At 39.3% G+C, this 23,083-nt stretch overlaps 2 protein-coding genes across 6 annotated transcripts; one reads left to right on the top strand and one right to left on the bottom strand.

The window, feature by feature from the left end:
• Positions 1 to 16,012: 16,012 nt before the first annotated feature.
• slc16a7 (solute carrier family 16 member 7) lies at positions 16,013 to 21,758 on the bottom strand. 3 transcript variants are annotated; one of them, XM_046397020.1, is made up of 5 exons: positions 21,610 to 21,758; positions 19,228 to 19,459; positions 18,997 to 19,140; positions 16,839 to 17,702; positions 16,013 to 16,742 (listed from the first exon to the last, which is right to left on the bottom strand). In XM_046397020.1, the coding sequence occupies exons 2-5, from the start codon at positions 19,442 to 19,444 to the stop codon at positions 16,519 to 16,521; spliced, it is 1,449 nt and encodes a 482-aa protein (XP_046252976.1). In that variant the 5' UTR covers positions 19,445 to 19,459; positions 21,610 to 21,758; the 3' UTR covers positions 16,013 to 16,518. The 3 variants fall into 3 exon arrangements, with proteins under 3 accessions (XP_046252976.1, XP_046252975.1, XP_046252978.1); XM_046397019.1 differs by lacking the exon at positions 21,610 to 21,758 and adding an exon at positions 19,544 to 20,468; XM_046397022.1 differs by lacking the exon at positions 19,228 to 19,459 and having other exon boundaries at positions 21,610 to 21,754.
• On the top strand, positions 20,928 to 22,865 carry LOC124063395 (uncharacterized protein At5g50100, chloroplastic-like). 3 transcript variants are annotated; one of them, XM_046397025.1, is made up of 4 exons: positions 20,928 to 21,129; positions 21,238 to 21,363; positions 22,304 to 22,492; positions 22,607 to 22,865. In XM_046397025.1, the coding sequence occupies exons 2-4, from the start codon at positions 21,238 to 21,240 to the stop codon at positions 22,799 to 22,801; spliced, it is 510 nt and encodes a 169-aa protein (XP_046252981.1). In that variant the 5' UTR covers positions 20,928 to 21,129; the 3' UTR covers positions 22,802 to 22,865. The 3 variants fall into 3 exon arrangements, with proteins under 3 accessions (XP_046252981.1, XP_046252980.1, XP_046252979.1); XM_046397024.1 differs by having other exon boundaries at positions 20,928 to 21,140; positions 21,231 to 21,363; XM_046397023.1 differs by having other exon boundaries at positions 20,931 to 21,129; positions 21,231 to 21,363.
• The last annotated feature ends 218 nt before the right edge of the window (positions 22,866 to 23,083 follow it).

Genomic DNA, 23,083 nt, shown 5'->3' with positions numbered 1-23,083 from the left:
TTCCCGTACAGCCTGGCTGAGTGTAAAGACTGTATCACATGTCTTAAAGCCAGACTGCCTCTGGATTAGACGGCATGGTGGAACTCGACCTGATCAGACGTTTCTGACGAATTCAGATCAGGGAAGCTTGCATCACTCACAGAGCTGTGGCTACATGATTAATAATTATTTACATTTAGAATGGATTGTTTTTTCTCCTGATGCAACAGCTCCTTTTATTCCGACTCTGCCCTACAGAAAGGTAACTAAGAACATACTTAATCTTTTAAAGTGTTTAAAAGTTATTCCAAGAAACTTAGCAAGAGAGTCAGGATGTTCTTTTACCGGGCACAAGCACCTGAAGAGGGAAAGAAGCAAACCCTCAGTCCTTAGCTCACCTTGGTGTTGTTAGAGGAAGGTGCATAAAAGGAGATTAGGAAAGAACATGTTTTCACAAGCTGAGCAGAAAAGAAAATTGAAAGCGGATTCTGTTTAGAAATAATAATGTCTATTCAGCTAAAGGTAATCTTCACCTACAGCGGGGGACCTCTTCAGTCTATGATGGAGACATAATGGTGATGCTAGCAAAGGAAGAGGGGGTGGAGAATGTTGTCATATGGTGTAAATCAGCACCGATCTGTATTTGTGTCAAACAGCTTGATCCTCCCTGTTTCCCGCCACCTTCACTACATGGTGAGCTCTGCTTTTGCATTGTGTCTGGATTTTTTATCGCTGGCATGCAGAACATGCCCAAGGCCTGCAGCTCACGCTGCCATCTCTACGGCATAAAGACTTCACTTTTTTATTTTGATGGTTGCTCAGGAAGACAGGGTGCATTCCCAGTTCAGGAAGAACTGAAGTGAAAAAAAATACCCAGAGTGAGAGGAACTGCAAGAGACTGCTTGAGATGTGTGAGCATTAATGTCTGAGACTTTGGCAGAGTCAACTCTGTGCAGAGGGAATTTGGGACATATAAGAAAAAGCCAAATATCATAAATTGCTGAGTTGTTATGAGCAGATTCAATTGATTCTGAAGACGGGGCAGTTGTTAATTGTTGAGTAGGGTTTCTTAGGGAATTTGTTTAGACATATGTAGAATTATGTAGAAACACACAGGAACACTTGGAACTTCATATGGTCAAACTGATACCACGTAAAACCAGTGCCAAAATCACTTGTAATGATTACTGTGCATTTAATGATTAAAACCAGGCAGCTAATACACTGTGAGGTGGGGGGGGAAGCCACGACAAATGATTTCTGCAGTGAATGCAACATTAATTAATCTTTTTCTCAATAGATTTTTATTAGCCTAGCACTAATTGTTTTGTCAATCATTACGCATATTTTTTTGTTTTTTGTTTTTCTTAAGTTTCTCATTTAATCAGATGCAATAATCATATTTATTGTTTTAATTCAATGAATTAACAGGCAATTGCTGCCTTCAGTCGTAGCACAGAGGCAGAGTGAGGGTGTATTGTTTGGTATTGATTCCACTGATGCTAGTGCTGAACAACAAAACAAGACTTAGTATTGGTAGTATTGATAATTTTGGTTTCGATCCGCCCATCCCTGATGTGCAACAGCTGTTAACCTTTATGCATGGCTAGCTTGTGTTAACAATTAACAAGGCTTAGCAATTTTCGAAAACAGCTCAACACGGTCTTTAGGAAGTGCAGGTGGTGTTAAATTGGGAATTATATTCAGTGGCGGATTTACACAAGGGTGGCAAAGTAGTGCAGTGGTTAGCACTGCCACCTCACAGCAAGAGGGTTGTGGTAAAGTGGTATGGAAAATGGATGGATGGATTTTATGGATTTGGTGCTCTAGTGAGTTTTGACACACAGCAAGACAGTGTATGTGGGATTGACTCAACACAAATTACATGGATGTACATGTACATGGATGCACTGGATGCAACTCTGTTGTTTATTCCTCTGAGGAATAAACTAATGAGGCTTTGGCTACAAAGGCATTACATGTTGGAAAGATGCTTTGGGTCTTTACATGGGATTTGCTGAAAAGGAGAAAAATGTAGAATGTCCATGACCGGGTAGATCATTATGATGAATACCAATCACACCAATCATCACTTTGTTTTGTTCGATGTTTTGTTGAACATACAATATTTCCTCATATATAATTGTTTTCCATTCTTTCCAGAAACAGCAGAAGTAAACTCTGCCCTTGCAAATATTTAATTGTGCTGAACTGTGCGTGTGTGTTAAGGTTGAATGTGCTTTCCTGTGATTTCTAAATTTTTTTAAATTTAGCAATTTAGAATTTTTTTCACAGATGTAATTTCAAGCAACTCACAGTCACAACAAAATGCAAACTTTATTGTGAAATGAATCCAATTCTATAAACACACAGATGGCCCTGAATGCATGTCCATCATCTTTGCAGTGCAATAAACGAATCAAAAAGAATTTTTTCCTGACCTGCAGACCACCAGTTTCTGTCTGAAGAAGGTTCATGCACTGCTGATTCAATGGACTCCTCCCTGAAAGGTTCTGACGGCTGCTCTCTGAAAAGTAACCCTGAAAAGAGGACGATTTTTGTAAGAATGTTCACGAGTTGTCTCCTAAATCTAAAACGGTCAGTACAGATATGGCCAGGAAGCAGGCAGCCTTTAAGCTCCCATGGGCTTTTGGCCTGAATCTTACGTGCATACAGTGATGAGATTCTCAGGGACACATCCGAAGCATCATACTTCTTCTTAGAGCTGCAGGAAAACAACATAAAGTCATGTATTTTACAAATAACAGCAGCAATATGGGTCTGCTCTTAATGCCCGTCTGGTTTCATGTCAAATTTCCTTTCCAAATGGCATGCCCACAAGATAAGGTGTTGGCTGCCAAGGTTGGCTAAGCAGAGTAAAAATGTCAATAAATCGTTGTGTTTTGCTGAGGGTGGGAGGGCTGGAGATGTCTGAGGAAGAACTATGGAACAGTTTTCTATTTAGTTTCCCCCTCAGCTGTGCCTACAACTCTTGTCATAACAGTGATCACTAAATGTTTAGCTGCCCTAAAAAACATGTGACATTTAAAGATGATATTAGTGCTGATTGCAATGACACCATTCCCAGGAGGCCGATTTCCATTAGACATAGAGAACATGTCGTACTGTAGATCTTGTCATGCGTCACCATGCAATGCTTTTTGAACTATAAAAAAAGGAGGAGGGGGCTCCTTGTAGATAAAAGTCACATATTTCTACAGGCATTCCTGCTATAATCTCATGAAATTCCAAGCATGCACCCCTCCATTCACACATGCTGTTTGCATTTAAAAAAAAAGACAAGTGGTGTGGAAACAAAGATTCGAAATTCGATATTACGCTGCTGTTGGTTCAACAACCGAAATATCTTTTCTCTGAGGTCAATAAATCACTGCCAGTAAGTTACTTACAGTGAAATAGTGAGGGATGCCTTTCAAGTGATTCATTTGCATTTTCATTGAGTGTTTTTGTTTTCTGAAGCATTCTCTGCTCCTTTCTGGAAAGGTCAATGGGAAACGGTTGGTGTCTACTTTATCTGCATGAGCCAACTCTCAAGTTCAGCCAAGTAAGAAATGAGATTATCTTTATAGAAGGCAGTGTGAGAATCTGGCCTTTGAATCTTATTCAGTAGAGTATTAATGTCTTAGTGGGCAGAATCAGCCCATACTGCTATTAAAATAACAGAAGTCTTGAGTGGTGTGTTTTTCAATTCGCTGAGCCCCTCATGTTTAATGGAAATTGAGTGCCCCACCTTTTTACATCAGTTGATCTTAACATTTAATAGATTCTTTTAAGGATATTAATCTTTTCCATTATTTCTTTGATGTGGATAAGAGTGAGGCATATTTCTCTCAGGCGAAACAACTCATTAACTTCCCAGACACAAACCTTTCCACGCCTGAGGTGTGATATGAGAAAACTCAGGTGAAAAGCAGTATAAAAAGCTACTGGTTTGCAAACACAATGCCTGCCTGGCTCTATTTTTTTTTTTTTTTTTTTAGCATATAATTAAAAGCTACAAATGCCTTTTTCTTCCATTTTCGTGAGTACGATTGACATTTACTGAGAGCTACACCATTTGATCCCGCCATTAAGTCAAATGTCATTGCATGCACGTTACGAAATTTTCAAATGAACAAAGAGAACTCTGGTATTGCAGTGTCAGGCAGAAAAAAAAATAGAGTTAGCACTTAGACATTTCAACATAAGTAGCCATTCTTTTAGGGCAAACTGCTGATGACAGTCTCCAGAGACAGCAGATGCTGTTACCTTCTGGCTGGGCTTCACCGTTCCATTCCAGTAACTGCCTCTGTGCCTCCTGAGATTTGCTACTGTAAAACCTGCTCTCTCTCTGTCATGGCATCCAGGTGAAGAAAAAACACTAATACAATAGGTAGATTTTACTGCTGCCTTTCAAAATGTCATCAGCCGTCAGCGGTTATCTGGGTTGTGTCAATAATTGAGATTAAATGTAAACTATAAGTCAAGCTTGATGTTCGCTCCTTGCATTTGCTGTTGTATAGATTGTGGAATGAGCTGTGAAAACATTAAACCGGGAGGCTACAGCTTCTTTGAGGGATTTTGAAAAGGGAGGATATCTTGCGGGGAGACATTTTCTCCCTAAAGTCATGTAATCAATCATTTTCATTGCCTTTAATGTGTTCTCCGCAGCTCACACCTTTGATGCGGTGCATTGAAGTCATGTCGGCCCCATCACATCACATGACAACCCCAAAATTGTGGTAACTCATGTAATTGAACTTGCTAGTCCTCCTCTGACATCTGTATTCATCTCCTGAGATTGAGATACATTTGCCCTTCAGATGTTTACATTTGCACCTGAATGGCATGAAGGTAATAATTTTGTCATGTCCTCCTGTAACAGCCATATGTTACACGTCAGAGAAGCACACACCAGATCAGACTTGTGGAGGAGTTGTATCCGTGTTTATCCTTTTGTTGATGCTGGAAAGCATAAGCACATCCTCCAAAAACTAGTCAGATAAAAGGTTTAACATGGAGCACTTCTACCCCTCCAAAGCTGACTGCATACAAGGACAGAAAAAATGGTTATATGCTATTTTTTATGATATCAGGTGGCTGGTGGAGCAGTAAATACACAAAATTCAGGAGGAAATCTGTGAGAGCTATGTCTAGTCTCCTTTGCAGTTTCATAGGGATTCAGAAGAAATCTCAGTCTAACCCCCGTGACAAGGTCAGAGTGTCTCATGCAACTTTTTGTGGAAAGCACTCAGCACAACAAATGGACCCTAAGCTGTTTGGTACCTGCTGTTTGCACTCTAAAAGCAGCTCGCTGGAGTTGATTATGGAGACCCACCCCAGCACTCTCCATTCCAGAGTATTTGTTCTGGGCCACTGCTGACTGAATATGACTTGAACAGCTGGAGAAACCTCGCTGGCAGGAGCCAGCTGAAAACCTTACCATAAGAAATGATGCAATTTCTGTTATCTGGTAGTTGGATGGTCAAACATTAATAGATGATACCGTGTAAGACAACTTTGCCTAAGAAGGGAAAGGACATCCTGCGTCCGTTGCCTGTAAAGACATCATGATCAAATTACAGAACAACCTGTATTTAAGTCCAACTCAAATCTGAATTTATGTATTTACATTTTAGCAAGAAATTCAGTATTCACACCCCAATGTAAATGCATATCATCAGTGACTGTCCTGCCAGCATATAAACCAGGAAACTTCTGGACTGGCCCCAACAGCAAGATGATGTGTCAAGATGTGGATAACATTGTGGATAACATTGTGGATAACTGCATTTGCAACTGCCATTTTGTTTGAGTCTTAAACTTCCCTCCTGATCTTAAGCAAACTTTAAAAACACTCCAGTGGGTTCTCCTGGAAGCTGAAAGCAACACGCTCTCCAGGATCAGCATCAAAGACTATCAGTGTGCTGGTATCAATGTCTAATACTGCAGCAGACAGGATGCAGTTTAACGCGTTTGCTGTCTTGGAAAATGTACATTATTGCTCCTTTAATTACACTGATCATGGACTCGATGAGTTATTCACTCTAAAGGCACTGACATGCACATTATTTTATCTCAGTTGGACTTGAACTGTCTTTTGCATATCTCCTCCTTCCTGCTTTTTAAGTTTTCAAACTTAAATTGTTAATTTTGTCAAGTGAGACGTTTATCCAGCCATATGATAAAATGATGGGAAGTAAGTTGTATTTACTCTGCACATTACTCTGCTGATTTTGATTAGAAAATATTACTGTCACAAGCATATGTATTACAGTGTTTTGATTTCAGGCTCTGGGCGAAGTTGTACACTTTTCTTGCAAGTCGTGTGTCTTATGTATCTTTTGCTTATTGCCATATCTGATGTGAAAATTTACAGTAGTAAATTTTGTATATGATGTACAAAATAAGAAATCAGATTCTAGCTTTTTTTAATTATTATGTAGAATAGATAAACATGTACATATGAACATGAACACAACATGAACATAAAACATCATGTATACAGTACATACTGAACTTATTTTAATAGATAGTAATTAAATATAGTGAACATAATAATAAAAGATCTTTATCTTTTAATATGTCCATTTGATGTACAGGTTTTCCTCATGTTAAAGCAACAGTTTTTTGTTTTGTTTTGTTTCATTTTGTTTTTTCTTTGTATTAGAATTCTTCAGGAGCAGTCGATTTTGGGCACTGATTAGTAGGTCTACAATATCTGTGTGTATGGGCTTGAACTAAGGTGTTGAAATAACACTAAATCAGTGCTAATATTAGCAACCTAGACTAACTAATTTCCAGGGAAAGTGGAAGCTAGTTAGCCTAGTTGTCCTTTGACATTTACAAAAACATCACTCTCCCATTCTATAAAATCTGGTGACAAATGACTTGGTTTTCTCTTAAGCCACAACCTGCCCCATTTAAACTTCATTACTCTTTAAAGGAACAGGAAATAACACATTGTTAATTACTTTATTAGTTTCTCCTTGTTTCCAGTCTGCATGCTAAGCTAAGCTAACTGCCTCCAGGCTCCACCTTCATAGATATGAGAATGCTATTGATGTTTTTGCTACGGATGAGAGGGACATCCTGACTTTGTATTAAGGACACTCTTTGGTATTTGAAATAATAATAAAAAGTGCATGATGAAACAGAAATCCAGCACACAGCACGTCTACACAGCAGGTTACACAGCAGGATTAGAAGACGGTCAAGGTAAAAGAATTCCTGGAAATCTTTCTCAAAACTGTTCAAATGAATTTCATCTCACCACAACTGTGTTCACTATTTCTCCCCACCTTCACAGGCGTAATAGGAAAATAGCTAATATAAAAACTGAAATTGTATTCTTTCCTCTGTAAAGAGAGATGATTGCATATCAAGTTGGCTGGTTGAAGTACCTCCTGTGTATGACTCCTGTGTGGTGGGAGAGGAAGCATTTTTCTTCCAACCAATGGAAGAGTGAGTCAGGTTTATGACTATGGGGAGCAGAGGGTGGCCTTTATTTCCCTGAGAAGAGTCATTATTATTGCCCTGCAAATTTATGGCTTGCTTCTAGAGAGAACCTACCAGCAGAGTGCCTGTCATTTCTCTTACTATCTTATGCATTATTGATAAGTCTATGGCCCTATCATCCGTTGTGTGCTATTGCCATAACTCAACAGCAGAAAACAACATACACAGTATAGTGTAGATGTGTAGTGTGAATCTCTCTTTTGTTCTCTCCACTGTATTTTATTCAACTATTTTATGAGGAATTTCACCTGTTCAACAGAAGCTATGACAATAGAAAGCACGACATCAACAAGTTCGATCCCTCTTAAAGGAAATACTGCCACTTGTCTCATGATAAAAACAGCACTAATGACTGAAAACATCTAGCAGAAAGGTGCAGTTTTAATGCACTAATTTTGTAGAATGATTCCCTTGCAGAACTGTCACTTGTAAATAATAACTAAAAATGAAAAATAAAATAAATAACTGGCTCATCAAATTAAACTAGTTTTATGAAACCAGCTTGTACAGGTTTGGCAGAATAGATATGGACTATAATGGGCATGTTAATCCACAGCAAGAAGCTCTGGATCAGACACGGGGGACAACAGCGGTTTTCATTTTAATAATACGGATGATCCCAGCTGAAAAACAACAAAGTTCTACTCATTAAAATACTTCATTGAACTATACAAGCAGAAATTAGATACTTAGACTTGATTCAAATGTGTTGGTAGGAAAAACCTGCCTTTGTGTGCTGGGTAATGTGTCACATGACAGTAGCCAGAACAACTGATTAATTTTGGGTGTCTGCTTCAATTAATATGCCCTAAATGGTTGCTATTAGCGATACACAGCAGTTACATGGGGAGATAATTAGATCATGTTGTTAAAGGATAATAAGGATCAGCATCTTGCAACAAAGGATGCCCTGCTTTGACTGTGTCCTTCACCTGGCCGTGAACCGCCGTTCAAAGAGAAGGCAATAAAAAATAAAAAAGAAGAGCATCCAGGCTCAGACATGTTTCATTTCCCTTTGGTCCTAGTAAATTTGCCATATTTAGACATGTGGATGCACACAAATTGAGGCTGTATGTATAGGCTGTAAGTGCAACCACGCACACTCACACATCAAAATCACTGCACAGCACTAAACAAGTTAATCAGTGATATTTTATTTGGCAACTCCCACATGTGCTAGCCTTCCTCTCTCTCTCTGTGTGTCTCTTTCCTCCAATGCTCCTCTCACTGAAGGACCCTTCAGACCAGCAGCAATCATCCTATTTAGACAGCTGAGAGGGCTGCTTTTTGAAACATGGTATTGTATAATACTGCCTGTGCTTGCAATCATGCTCTTCACTCTGCAATGATGAGGTTAATTTCAGTCTTTTGTGTATATTTCGCTTATTTCGTTGTTTATGTAAGCAGTTTAATTCAACCGCAAAACAAGCTTTTTAAAAAATTTTTCAGACTATCAAATGTTTTTAATTTAGGTTTTATACTCTTTTGTCACCCATTCTGTAAGAATCAGACAGACTTTTAATAATTTTTACATAACATATTGGATATTTTATTTGCTTTCCTCTTCGTTTGGTTGTAAAAATATGTCTAAGTGACATATTTAAAGCTGAACACGTGGTGATGCATCCTGAGCTGCAACAGTGAAGGAAGATAAAGACTTAACAAATTTGTTTATTAGGTTCCCACTTTCTGAAGCTCAGCCAATCCATCAACAGTGAACGACCTTATGAATATATTACAATACATTAAAGCTGATTGGCTGCACAGAAGACAATTTGTGAGTTATGTTGTTTGTCATTCTGTTGCATTAGTTCTAAATCTTCTCCATTACAAGGATACATACCACTGCAACTGTTTACTAAAATCCCTGAAAATGTCAAATAATTCCTGGAGGTGTAATTTTCTACAAGGAAGAAGGAAGAGGAAATCATTTCTAATTCTTACTTTAGACTTCAGTGGAGTCTACACACATATTGCAAAACTAACAAGCACTTGATAACCACATGCTCCTCTAAGCATTTTAAGGTCAATAATTGATTTCTCTTGCCTGGAAGGAACAGGAATGACTGGACGGATTTGAGAGGAGAAGCAAAACAAAAACAGCAGAACTTTTGAAGAGATGTGATATCTGTCTGTTCTGAAGATAGAAAGTCACTTTAGCAGTCTATACATATCTATATGCAGATACATAGTGCTGTCCTTAATGATAGGTCATATAAACTAATCAAAAAACAACCAAAACTTTGCAGACCCATCCTTCTAACCCAATTTCCACTATAATACTGCTGCCTACAAGAAACTACCCATCAGTGACAACTTAAGCAAACTAATGGATGAATACAATGCCGGGCAATGCAATGATCATCCATCCAACAAAGGTACAATATTACCCATACTCTGTCATACGGTATGAGTAGTCGTATACGGTGAGAGCATAAGCCTGTTTATAGTACACAGACTTACACTACATTAGGCTTTCTGTTTAGCACTTTGCTTGTACTCTGTGTTGAGATTTATTGTTTTGTTGCTGATGCTGTCTTTCTGACATCGTCTTGTCTTTGCTCTGTAAATATTATGACTTTATAGGTTTCAAAACATCTCATCAAAGTACTGCAATTGAAAGTAAGTCTGCTGGCTAACATTGGCACATTTAGAGAAATGTTGATGATGTCTGTTAACCTTACATATTAATAAATATAAATGAAATGTTGTCGATCAGGAGCAAAGGACCACAACCAACAATTATTCCGTTTCTCAAGGCTGTGGAGACTGCAGCTTCACTATACTCTTTATGTACACTTAGTCCCATGCCCGTTTCTTATTGAGAAAACAAGAAACATGTCACCCACCCCACCCACACTCAGTGTTTTGAATAGTTTGTTTACAACAATGGTGGAATGAGCTATATTAGATACAATACAAAGCAAAACTTGAAATAAATTACTTGTTGGTTTTTATTGGTCTTTCCATTATGGAATACACCCTCCTTTATTTTCATTTTAATGGTTTAATTTTGCAAGTCATAATTTTTCAAAATAACAAGAATACTTCTGAAACCTACAAAACAGGAAATGAGGAGAGGATTTGAATGACTTTCTTGTCACCTGTATAGTTATTGAGAACTTTAATCATGTTTTTCAATGACATGAAATTAAAAAAAAAACAAACAAACAAAAAAAAACATTGTGTTCATACTGTGTGCTGCACACAAAGGCATCCAGTTTCTATTGTCATTTCCTTCTGAGAGAACCAATAGGGTCTACTTTAAAGACATTTTATTGACTTGTCCATATGGTTTATAGGTTTCTAAATGGCTCCGCTTCTCTTTAGGAAAAGAATGGGAATTTAATCACATACCTTTGCAGGGCTTAGCAAGGCAGCTGTGACAGCCAACAACCTCGTCGTGTCAGTCTGAGACTCAGGAGAGGCTGTCCTTGAAACACAAAGAACCTCTGATGACATTGATTCAATTCAGCCACTGCAGTTCTGTTTCGTGGTGCAAAGGCCAGCATACTCGAAACGTTTTCAGCAATTTCAAGCAACGCAAAAAAAAAAGAATAACAACATAGCATCGTCTGGATATCAAAATAAGTGATTAATACCTCCCACATTCCCAGACAGAGCATCACTGCTCCCTGCTCAACAACAATTTTGGTTCAGTGTAACGATACACTTAATTATTTTGGGTCCCGGGCAGAAATGGGCAGACGACACAATTTGGTAACAGAATCCCAATATTACAAGGTTCCTGATGTGTAATTACACAGATGTTAGGAGTGAATCAGGTACTGTACATGAGCTTGCAGTGGATTTGTGCCATCATGTTTCATCCTGCTTTTCATTTTGTGGCAAGGACAAGCTGATACGCCTCAGTTGCTCTTATAATTATTTCTGCTGCTCTCCCTTTTCAATGCCCAGGCTCTCTGTTGTGCTCTCAGTCTCAGCCCAGGCCTGGGTGTCGATCCCTTAGGGACATGACGCTGGAATGCCTATCTAAGGTGTCTACAGATGGGCATCTGGAACTATCTTAGATTCAATACAATTTTCCAAATCAAACTAAGGAATTAAATGAAATCTTACAATGTTATCTCTCATGTGGAATTGGATTCTTAAGTGCGTTGCCTTGATAGACTGATAACACAACCCACTTGCTTGTTTTATAGTCCACATGGCACCAATTGCATCTGACTGCATGTCTGCACAATGTGTAGATGCTGGAGTGCTTTGTGGGTAGTTTATGTCCTGCAGTGTGTCGGCACTTTAATCAAAATTGTTCATATAGCAGTTTAATTCAGTGTGTTATTCAAAGGATAGATTATAATCCACAGGACAATCCTTGTATTCTTCCTGTAATATGCACACAACAGTACTACCGTCCCCAGACATGCAAGCTTCAGTGGTCGTCTGTGTTCACCAGATAAAGAGGAACAATGGTTCTAATAGGCAGCAGAGAGTCTTCACAACCAGTGTTTCAGCCGCGCACATTTGTTCTCACAAAGGCTAAATGTATTTTGAGTGGCAGATTAAGGATATTGGTCAGGGGCTTTGCATTGTCAACTCTGAAAAGTGGGGTAAATGTGTGTTTGCATGATAATTCACACATTTTTAGGCTCGACGGCAGACAAAAATGACGGACTGTCCCCGGTTTGGGCAAATGTGTTTCACACATTGTTAATTATGGGTAACATAATCTTATTAAGTCCTTTTACTTTGTGACTCAGTTTCTTTTACAGGCGTCATGATTGAGTAGTTTGGGGGTTTAAGTTCCTCTTTTGTCTGAGTTAAAAAAAGTGGCCGTCTTCATAAGGGCTCCGTGTTTGTCCCATTTGTATTCCACAACGAAGAATGATGTCCAGCAGCAGCAGAAACAGCACAATTTGCCTGACTGGGCATCTTCAATACCAAACTAAATTTGCCTGAGAAGGACATAGACATCCAAAAATGGCATTTATACCGTATTCATTCAAAGATAGTAGAGATTCACTATTCCAGCAGTGTTTTGATATACTTGACGTGTGAACAATCTCTTATACATTCTCAGTACAATCAGAGTGTGAACTATGCAATGGAAATCAGGGGGTCGACATTTTCTCCGGGGTGTAAAGGAAATCCTTTACAGCAAAGATGTGCGCTTCATTTAATTGAAGTCTTACAAGCCTTACAGTATCTTGCAAGTGTACTGTCTGAAGATGATGATAAATAAATAAATAAATAAAGATGATGATAAATAAATCCATTAATCAAGCAAGAATTTTCCACCGGGTAAACGCCTGCATTCCTGAATGAAAATAACAGGGTGTCTGCTATATCAAAAAGGCAAAAGAACAGGCACATCAACACAAAAGACTATTGATATACTTGGTGTCAAACGCTTTTCTGCAACAAGTGTCTCAGTGTTCATGGCTGAGCACCGATGTTAGCTAACATTAGATATATTACATGTTATATTGATAATGAAATGCCAAGCCACAAGCACAGCTAGCCAGCTGACAGTTAGCTAACAGAGCTAAAGGAAAGTACTGGACTTGGACATGTCTCCAAATGATTGATAATGTAGCCTTGTGTCTGTCACATGTGAATAACTAAATATGACACACTGGATTGTGGAAAACAATCCAATTTAACTTTTTCTTTTTTTTTTTTTGACAATTTAAAAGCTAAATTTTTCACAAATATCCATTAGGTCTATAATATTCATTAGACTCAATAAGAGTTTAATGTTTAATCATGGAATGTGTTTTACAAGTTCATCATATAAATTTTTTTTCCGTGTGCTTAGTGACTTCCCACCACTGCAGTACACAGAGCTTACTGCACGCTGCACATTTATCTGTGTACAAATGTGCCTTCAGGATTAACATTAACGAGTATAATCAGCTATCTGAGTGTTTTGTAGAACAGATAACTTTTATCTGATTCAGGGTGCCCTCCAGGGATTGAGGACAGTGAATATATTCAGATGTTGGCTGCTTCTGCTGGAGAAAATCAAATTTTCAAAAATATCTGAGAAATACACATGATTTCAATGAATAGCAAGGTGACCTTCATTGATGTTAAGGTAGCTGTTTGCAAAGATTATTGATTTTGAGAGTAGGGTACTCTGTGCCTTGTTTTCACCAAATGATCTCAGTAAATCTTGTGTTCCATCAGGGAAGACAGTCAGTTAAGACACACTGCAGGACATGGTGTCTCTGGTAGGTGTGATTGAGTCCTTGAGAGCTCCTTGGATAGACTGACATGGCAATTGCTCCTCCGTCTGCTTGAACTTATCAAGATGCCCTGCGTATCCATGTGTGCTGCCCTGGCTATAAATGTTTATTTTAGACCAGTGACGCCTCATTAATAGCTCTGTCCACAGGGCTGGTGAATAAACTCTTAAGTCTCTGGTATTCACATGACGCTGCCCTCCCTCTGAGTGTAAACATTGCGAAGACAGATTAGTTCTGCTGCTGTGGGTAAAGGAGATTAGCAAAGGTTATTAACAAACATGTTGGATTAAATAGACAGTATCACTCTCTTCTTTACAGACATCCCAACTGTGTGTCTGAAACAGAACTTGGGGGTGCAGCTGCTCAAACCAGCAGTGTGGTTAAAACGTCATGTCAGCACGGTAGCAGTCGTTACGGAGACTGGACGCAGAGCTACCTTGATTCGATCTTCTTGGTGCCAATTAAAATCAGATTTACTGACATCAGTCACAGTTCATCACAGTGATTATGCTCAAGCTTCTCACTGAGGAGACGATACAGAGTGTATGGGAAGTGCCTCTAATTGGAGGTCTTCGTTCTCTCACGTTGTGTCTTCTCATTAACCTATCTTTCGTCTTGCAAGAGATGATAAGTTTTGTCACATCATACATGATACCTGTCTTTTTTCAAGACAGCTTTTAATTATTCACACTTCCCTTGACACATTAAAAATTACTGGGTCAAATCTGATCCAATTTTGGTTTACCCACTAAAATATGGCTTGACTGCAAACTGCATCTGCTTACATGTCACTACTTGTTTCTGGTTATGTGGTGGAAATTAACACGTGCATCTACACATTTCCCCAAACTCAGCTACTTAGGTACACATTTGAGGTATCTGTATTTTACTTAAGTATTCACATTTTTATACTCCACTTACATTTTTCTGACAGCTATAATTAATATTTTATATTTATACTTCTGACAAACCTTTGGATTGTACAAAAAAATAATAAAGTACTCAACAGTTTATCAATTGTGAGCTTCAATCATTTGTTGAGTAATCCAGAAGTTGATTAGAAAAATCAAGTGTAACTGATTTGATATCACATTTAAGTAATGACTAAACATTAGTCACCCAAAAATGCCAGCGATTTCATGATTGCAGCTTCACATACATGACAATTTGCAGCTTTTCCTTGTACTGAATTACACTAAGTTGAATTGGTTTGAGGTTTGGACTGTCAGCCCATTGTGTGAAGTCAACTCAGAATTGCGTTTGTGCTCTATTGACCCAAACCAGGATCCAAGAAGAGACCACCCACCCATAAGCTATGGACTTTCACTGTTTATCTGATTTTTCGATAATGTTATCTAAGGATATAAATAAACATATTGATTCACTCACTTAAGCAATTTTCATCCATCTTAAAAAGGAAGTCAATATGCACCTTGCAGGGACATGATAAGAACGGATCATTTAAGCATACATCTGTAATAATGGACTCCTTCTTTTCCTGAATGGCTCCAGCATGTATCTTGTATTGCAGGTGCTCGGGGTTTGTCACTAAGGGGTTGTAATCATGCAGTGTGTTAGAATATAAAGTCTGACCTGTTGTGGGTTCATGCTGACCTAACATAAGTCACCAATCTATCTACCGTCACACATTTTCTTTGCAGAGTGTTAGATGAGTCCGAATCCTTTGATCTTGTGCTATTAGGTTCTTCATAATACTCATCATAGAGATGTGCATTACCTATCAAAAGTGTTGGTCAAAAACACTAAAAACAGCACTTTAAAAAATCTGAAATGTCTGGCTAGCCTGTAGCTAAGGTGAATGTCTTGGTGTCTTATGCACAAGTGAGGCTAAGTTTCAACATTTCAGCTCGTCACCTACACATACAAATGTTATCTTACTATTAAATGCACATAGGATTCTCCTCACACATTTGAAAGTTAAAACATTTCCATAAGTTCATACTGAATTTTTATGACTGTACTAAAGCAATGCCCCGCTGAAACAACTCTTACAGATCCCCAAGACACTGAAAATGTATTTTACTGTAGACTAGAACTTGAAGAACGAATAAAGAAGTTTTCTCAAAAAGTGGAAGTGAAATTTATGTGGAGTATGAGGGGATTCCAGAGAAGACATTTTAAGAGAGCTCCTCTGTGGTCTTTACAACAGACATTTCATTTTCTCATTTTTTAATTGCAGTGCCCTCAGCGACCCATTCATAATATCTTTGTGGCCCATGGGAGGGTCACGACCCAGACTTTGGGAAATAATGCTGTAAAGAACCAAATGACCAAATGAAGCAGTCTGTTGTTCAAGTGCAGTTTAATATGAGAGAGTGTTGCACTGGAGTTCTCACATCAAAGTGTGCAGTGCCATCTAGTGTTAAGGTGATGATCTTTTATAGTCCGTGGCTCTGTGTTGAGGGTTTTGACTCATTATTTTATACCAGTCCCTCAGGAAAATTACTTTTTATTCATCCACCTAAGAAACAAAGAGGGACCGTATTAGTTTACAGGGCCATTACGATAATTGCAATGGAACGAACAGAGGTAGTTCTGAATGATTTATGAAGAAAGGCCTTTGGTTGTGACATACTGTAATAATAATAATAACAATACACACAAAAAAGGCACTGCAATATCAAATGTTGACCTGAAGATATGTAGCCAAGGTCCAAAGTGTCCAGCAACCTCATCCAAGGTAGAAAACAATTTTCATCAGTAATACCCTATACAGTGAATGCCCTGCAGTAACGTCTGAGCATTGAGTCATCTTTCTACAACCACTAAAATAAAATCTAAGTCAGCAGGTTCACTCATCTGTTTCGTGGGCTGTTTTATCATCCTGGCTCATTTTAAGTTGCACTGCCTCATCACAAGTCTTCATCTCCACAGCCACAGCCTGTTTCTGCTCCTCATCCAGTTTCTTGTAGTTGTAGTAATGCATGATGAAGAAAAATATGCCAGGGACCAGCATAAACACCCCGCATGCATAGTACATATATTTGTAATCTCCAAAAGCATCAACAAGGGCACCTGAAAGAGAAGATGCACATTTCATTGGTCTCCATTTTATAAATTTTTTTTAATGAACTTGTAACCTAAAATAAAAATATCTGTCAATGCACAAACCTGAAATTGGAGGTCCAAGAAGCACTGGTCCACACTCAATAATGGTGACAAGACCAACTGCATTGGAGAAGCGATGAGCCCCGACGAGATCCATCAGAACTTCGAAGAGCAGTGCAGAAAGCATCCCGAAAGCCAAGCCGAAGAAGACAGCGTAAACAACCAGACCCGTATATCCAGATGCCAGTGGGCATAAAAGGTGACAAACACCGTTGTATGAAACTGCAAAACTGAAAAAGTACTGGATCCGTGGCCTTATCAACTTGGTGTTGCCAATGAGGCCAGTTGCTGGTCTGACAAACATGTCTGCCAGAGCAAAAATAGAAAGTAAGAAAGCTGCTGAATATTCATCATTGCCTTGATGTTTGGCATATGGTGCCAGAAAAACCACAGGCGCAAAAAAGCCAAAAAACATGACCACATTACCAGCAAGGTAAATGAGGAAGCCCCGGTGTCTGAACAGCGAGAAATCTACGAATTTGTGCATACAGCCCAGACTCCTGTTCTCATCTTGGTTTTCCTTAGTCAGTAGGTTATCTGACTGTGCACATGTGTCCGCAGCAGCAGCTTCCTCGGCGGCTGTCCCATTACTCTCTGGTGGCTCAGTCTTTGGTTTGAGTTTGGCATTTTTGTTGACCGGTCTCATCAAAGAACCAGCGACACAGCAGTTCAAACAAATGGATCCCAGGATGAGGAAGCTCCCTCTCCAACCAAAAGAATCAAACAGAAATTGGTTGAGAGGAGCCAGAGTGAATAGAACAACTGGACTTCCTGTCATAGCGAGGCCGTTCGCCAGCGGCCTTTTGACCTGGAAGTAGGTACCGATGATCGTCAAGGCTGGCTGTAGGTTAAAGGCAAGGCCAAAGCCTGTTGGAATAACAACATGCTTCATTTTCTTTGCATGAACAATGGATTTTACTTGGATCTCATGAATATACAGCAAAATCTGTGATGCTAATTTTTCAGTAAAATGAAAATTTGAAGCAAGAAACAGCAAGCCTCTTACATCATCTGAAAAAAAAATAAAATAGATCATAAAAGAAAACGTGAAGAAACAGCTTCAAGTCTTCCTCAGCAGCAGCAGCTTTACTGGGATGACTGGTTAACATTCAGAGTCACACAGTGTCTGGAGAGAAATTCTGATTTTGGTTTTAGTTACAAACTACATCATAAAACTACACCATAAAAACACCATGTCCACCCTGAGGCCCTGAGAATAATGACATTTTTAGCTACTACAGCAATTCAATATTATTATTCCCCATCATTTCAAAAAGGTGCTGAAATATTGATATAAATGCATTGAAAAGAGCAAAGATGAATAACAATTCGAAAGTACTCCATGCTTTTTGAGCAAATTTAAACTTTTATTACATTATGAGTGCTGACAAAAAATATTGGTAAATAGTCCAAGTTAAAAAAAAATATTTTACGTATTTTACGTGCAGCATCTCAGTCCTGGGGATTTCCTCCTTTGTTTGGTCATTTGTGATAGTAAACTGAATGTTTTGATTTTGGACTGTTGGTGAAGAAGTGATTTGAAATCATCTGAAACTGTGACTTTTTTTTCACTACATTTTATTCATTATCAGTCATGAAAATAATTGTTAGTTGCAGTCCAAATTATCATTACTGACATTATATTTTATTTTATGAGCATAGATGTATTTGAATTTTAATTCCAACATGAAATGAGGCTTTTCACCCATGTATAGTTCTTCTCTGTGCGTAAGTAAAGCATCTCCACTAGGCTAAAGGGTAAAGTCTGAGAGCTTTGTTTGCTTGTTGTTACTAGCATGATCATGTGGTTTGGCTTACATCCGTGCACGTAAAAGTCTAACTTCACTCTTTCTGTTGCTTTGACATGACCAGTTTAACAAGGCAAGGACATTTTCTTGTGATTCGAGTAAACACTTACATATTACATAGACTGGCCTGTGTTGACCGCTTACAGGGGCACAAACAACAGTACTAGGCACTAGCTCTGTTAATAAAAAACTCCTTAATGTGGGTCTCAGCTAGCATCCTGCTGTGTCAGCCAGTCACAACCAGGCAACGTAAAAATCAAACATTAAAAAGAACAGCAGCGACTTGACAAAACTGAAATGAACTCTAGGTTATCTGACGTGATTAGTGATGAAAAACAAAAAGTATTATTTACCTCCGATTACTCCAATACAGAGGTAGAGATGTATTATAGAACTGCCAAAAGAAGCAAGCACCATGGCAGTGCTGACCAGGACCCCGCCGACCATGACCACGGGTCTGCTGCCATAGCGGTTGACGAGTATGCTGCTCACAGGTCCTGCACAGAGGAGAGAAATATCTCACTTTTTTTTGGTACCTTCTGTCATTGAGGGTTTACAGCACTGAGGCTATATCTGCCACTGACCTGCTGCATACATAGAGGCAAGCATGACTGAGGATACCCAGGCAATCTGACTGTAGGAAACTGAAAAATATTCCTGAATCTCCTTAAAGTAGACAGTGAGGGACTTGGGAAAGGCATAGGAGAATCCTATGGAGATGAAAGCCCCGAAGACGACAGCCCAACCCCAGCCTCCATCTGGTGGGGTGTAGCCTAGATTTGTTGCTCCTGCAGGGGGCATGTTCCTTTTCACCAGCTGGGCAGTGGAAACAGGTAAATGAAGTGAACAGAGTGTGAAAGAGCTTTACATACATACGTTCCACATGTCTCCAAAGCTCACCTCGGCACAGTCCTTGAAAGTGTGTTGCTCAGGCTATGGACCCTGCCGGAGTACCAGGCTGTGGCTACCTCCCTCAGAAAAACACTGCTCTAAGGCCTTTGATCTCATCACGCGCGCTTGCACGACTAACGCAAGTGACCACACACACACACACACACAAAAAAAGCAATAACGCTGCAAGAGGCCGTGATCTTAGGACATATACTGTATAAAGTCAACACCAGACAGGGAGGAGTACCAGTGTTAAAGTAAAAACACAACCTTTTGCTTTTAATCTGTTTAAAAGTTCTGTGTGGTCCTGCAGAGGGCATTTCCAAAGCATTTTATCATGCTGCAACAGAAATCATGTTAATCCACTATTGCCACAAAGAAGATCTAGGTAGGTCATTTTTTTATTACTTTTTGTACACACAAAAACCCTACCCTTTTCAAAGTCTGGGCTTGTTTGCAGCCCCCCTGAAGAGGCCCTCCTCTCAATCTGAAAACCTCTGCTGCCCCAACCTGATGTGTGCACTCACACAGCTGTAAATCGGAACAGGACCACCTGATGATTTTAAAACGAAAACAACACATCCCTTGAGTCTTAGCCACAGATCAACAGGCCATCAAAGCCTCACGGGACCTGTGGGTGTTGAATGCTAACAAAATGAGCTGTCTTTTATCTTCATGAGGCACTCAGATTTAATTAGCCATTACACTAGAGAGCCATTTAGCTTAGAGAACGAGCAGAGAACATCCCTGTATCAAGTTCCAGCTATTTAGAAAGAATAATGAGAAACACTTTATAAGAAAGAGAATCATTTATGTTTGGTAAATGACAACATACTTGAATATTACTGACTAACAACAATGGAAAGGGCATTTACTCAGTTACTATACTTAAGTACAGTTTTCAAGTACTTGCACTTGTACTACTATTAGCTATTACTACTTTTAGTTGAACCTTCTACTCCACTGCAACCGATTTTAGCCTAGAAATTACAAGCTCCAATGCAGCTTCCGATTAATTACAGAAAACATAATCAACAAATAAATGCTGATGCCAGTAAAGTGATCCTTCTCCTTCTCCTTCTAGTTCTTAATATAGCAGCAAAGACCCACATTTTCGAGCTGCGCTTGAATGCATCAATAACTACAATCCCATAAAATGATGCACTTTATTCTAAAATTGGTCATTCTGCGTAATTTTAATTTTGGTTATGCTTTTGTACTTTTACTTAGTCAAAACTGTTTCGATGCGTAATACTTATTTGTACTCATACCAGTATTTCTACGTTGTGGTATTGGTACTTGAGGCGAGAGTTGAGATTCATTCAGCTCACATTTGAGCAGCGGAGTGAGACCTCACACACCAACCTCATCTCTGCCACTCCAGCGGCGGAGTCACACACTGACCACGCCTCCTCCAGTCAGCAGCTGTTTTAAATTGTGGTCGAATAGTTTGTTGCGGTGTAACTTTATCTGAAAAAATAGGCAAATGTGAGGAAGCAAGATAATGTTTTATGTAAAGTCAGCGTTGTCCGCCGGTCGTTTGTTCTGAAAGCGACGGGTCACCTTTTTGTGTTATTCAACCGCTTGTGTAACACGTGAGTCGTCGGTTTGTATCGTTAGCTAAAATCAGAGTGTGAGATACAAGAGCTCTCTCAGCTTTATATTTAGATTTGTATATTTATAGCTACATTGTTAGTTTTCAGATGTTTTCCAACGTGAGATCATGTTTAGCCAGAGTCCCCAGCTGTGTCAGTTCAAGGACAGCGCTAACAGCTGCTCTCTGCAGACACCAACATCGGACCGTCAGCTCTGAATCTGCACCTGTCAAGGTACGCCCCTCTCTGTGTTACTGTGTCCCTACACAGTCTACACATACACAGTTTCTGACTCCATTAACGACTGTACGTCTTAGTTAATAACATCAATGTTAGTCATTCAGTTGTCACTGCAAACACACGCTCCGTCAGACTCGATGCGTTAGCAGCTAGCTAGGCGGCAGCGTGGCTACGGGTCAGCAGCCAGTGGATAAGCAACACACTCACACAAACACCAAGTCATTATTTTAGACGTTTCACCTGAAAAAACTGTGAATCAGGACCGCCGGAGTTTGTAGGGCTGAGCAGCTGCTTGACCTGTCCAATGAAACTAAACTGTTAGCTTCAGCTCAGCGCCAAAAGTCGAGGCTGACACATGACAACTGCCACTGCCATGTGTCATGCACAGCAGGGGTTACCCATAACTTGGTTTTAAATGTCAGCCAGTGGGTCTCAAAGTGAGGTCCGGGGACCACGCAACGGTGCTTGAGTCAATTGCATGGTGTCGACAAATAGAGAAGGTTAAAAAATAAACATTTATTATATTATTTTAAAGAAGGAGAAAGAAGAAGACTCTGTTGACACATGCAATTACGTTGTGAAGAAAAAGGAAACAGGTCGATGAAGACTTTGTCCCAGAGGGTATTTCTTAGCAGAAAATCCTATCAAATGGGGGAGTCTGTTTTTATGTGCATCGACTGACGAGGTCTTTCACATGAAAAGGTTTCACTAGAAGAGTTTTGGGACCCCCTCAGGCTCAAATATATATCCCATATTCACACAGAACTGGAAAGGGTAACATTACTGAAATACACAAAAAAATATATCTTGACATGGCCTGGACTAGTAGTAAGAATTGTTGTCCATAAAAGCATTAAATTGCGATGATTTCTCTCAGTATCATTCATTTTGCTCTTGTGCTTGCTGTAATCATCTATTCCCTGTTCCATTTTAGGTGCTGTATGATGGGCTTTGCCCAATATGTGTGACTGAGATCCGGTTCCTCCAGTTTCTGCAGAGAAATAAGCCCAGGAAAGTAGACTTTATCGATATCTCCCAGCAGGGCTATGATGGAGGGAAATACAAGGACGTCAGCTATGACATGGCAATGGAGGAAATGCATGTAATAGATGAGAAAGATGAGGTGAACTTACTTTCCACTGACTTTCCTACAACTGTGATATTCTTTATCTCAACTCTGAAGATTTTAGATATAAATGCACTATGCCAGTTGACTAACCCAGTTGTGTATCTGTAGGTTCATCGTGGGGTCCCTGCCTTTGCAGTCATGTACAGTGCAGTGGGCCTCGGCTGGTTGGGTCGCTTCATGATGTGGCCACCTGTGAGGCCATTCATGGACAAGTCCTATGCCATCTTTGCCAGGAATCGCTTAAAGTGGACTGGACGGGCAGAGATGTGCACCACAGGACGCTGTGAAAAGAAGAAACATTGACTTTTGACTACAGGAAAAAAAAAGGAAAGTAAAGTTGGAAAATAAAGTATGTTTAATAAGTTAATTGATTGTGATTTGTGATTTTTCAGACTGCACTAAAGCACACAGCTAAAGATAACACACGAGGAGACAAAAGAAACTCTGGATACTGAAGAAAATAAAATGTAACCATGACAAGGAAGAGAAAGATTCTTCTTGCAAAAGACAAGTAGTAATGTTGTACTGCATATATGACTATGTCATACTATTACAAATATACACTATGGGAAACAAATTGAACTG

Source organism: Scatophagus argus, chromosome 8, assembly GCF_020382885.2.
Source record: "Scatophagus argus isolate fScaArg1 chromosome 8, fScaArg1.pri, whole genome shotgun sequence".
In the NCBI taxonomy this organism is placed as follows: domain Eukaryota; kingdom Metazoa; phylum Chordata; class Actinopteri; family Scatophagidae; genus Scatophagus; species Scatophagus argus.
The sequence above is the reverse complement of the archived record's forward strand: the minus strand, read 5'-3'. Positions and strand labels throughout refer to the sequence as shown.

What these genes read in the sequence shown, in the direction of transcription:
- LOC124063395 (XM_046397025.1), top strand. Translation starts at nt 21,238, where the DNA reads ATGTTTTCCAACGTGAGATCATGTTTAGCCAGAGTCCCCAGCTGTGTC. An exon ending in CTGAATCTGCACCTGTCAAG is followed by an intron (nt 21,364 to 22,303) that starts GTACGCCCCTCT and finishes GTTCCATTTTAG; the next exon opens with GTGCTGTATGATGGGCTTTG. An exon ending in TAATAGATGAGAAAGATGAG is followed by an intron (nt 22,493 to 22,606) that starts GTGAACTTACTT and finishes GTGTATCTGTAG; the next exon opens with GTTCATCGTGGGGTCCCTGC.
- slc16a7 (XM_046397020.1), bottom strand. Translation starts at nt 19,444, where the DNA reads ATGCCCCCTGCAGGAGCAACAAATCTAGGCTACACCCCACCAGATGGA. An exon ending in TGCCTCTATGTATGCAGCAG is followed by an intron (nt 19,141 to 19,227) that starts GTCAGTGGCAGA and finishes TCCTCTGTGCAG; the next exon opens with GACCTGTGAGCAGCATACTC. An exon ending in CTGTATTGGAGTAATCGGAG is followed by an intron (nt 17,703 to 18,996) that starts GTAAATAATACT and finishes TTATTCCAACAG; the next exon opens with GCTTTGGCCTTGCCTTTAAC.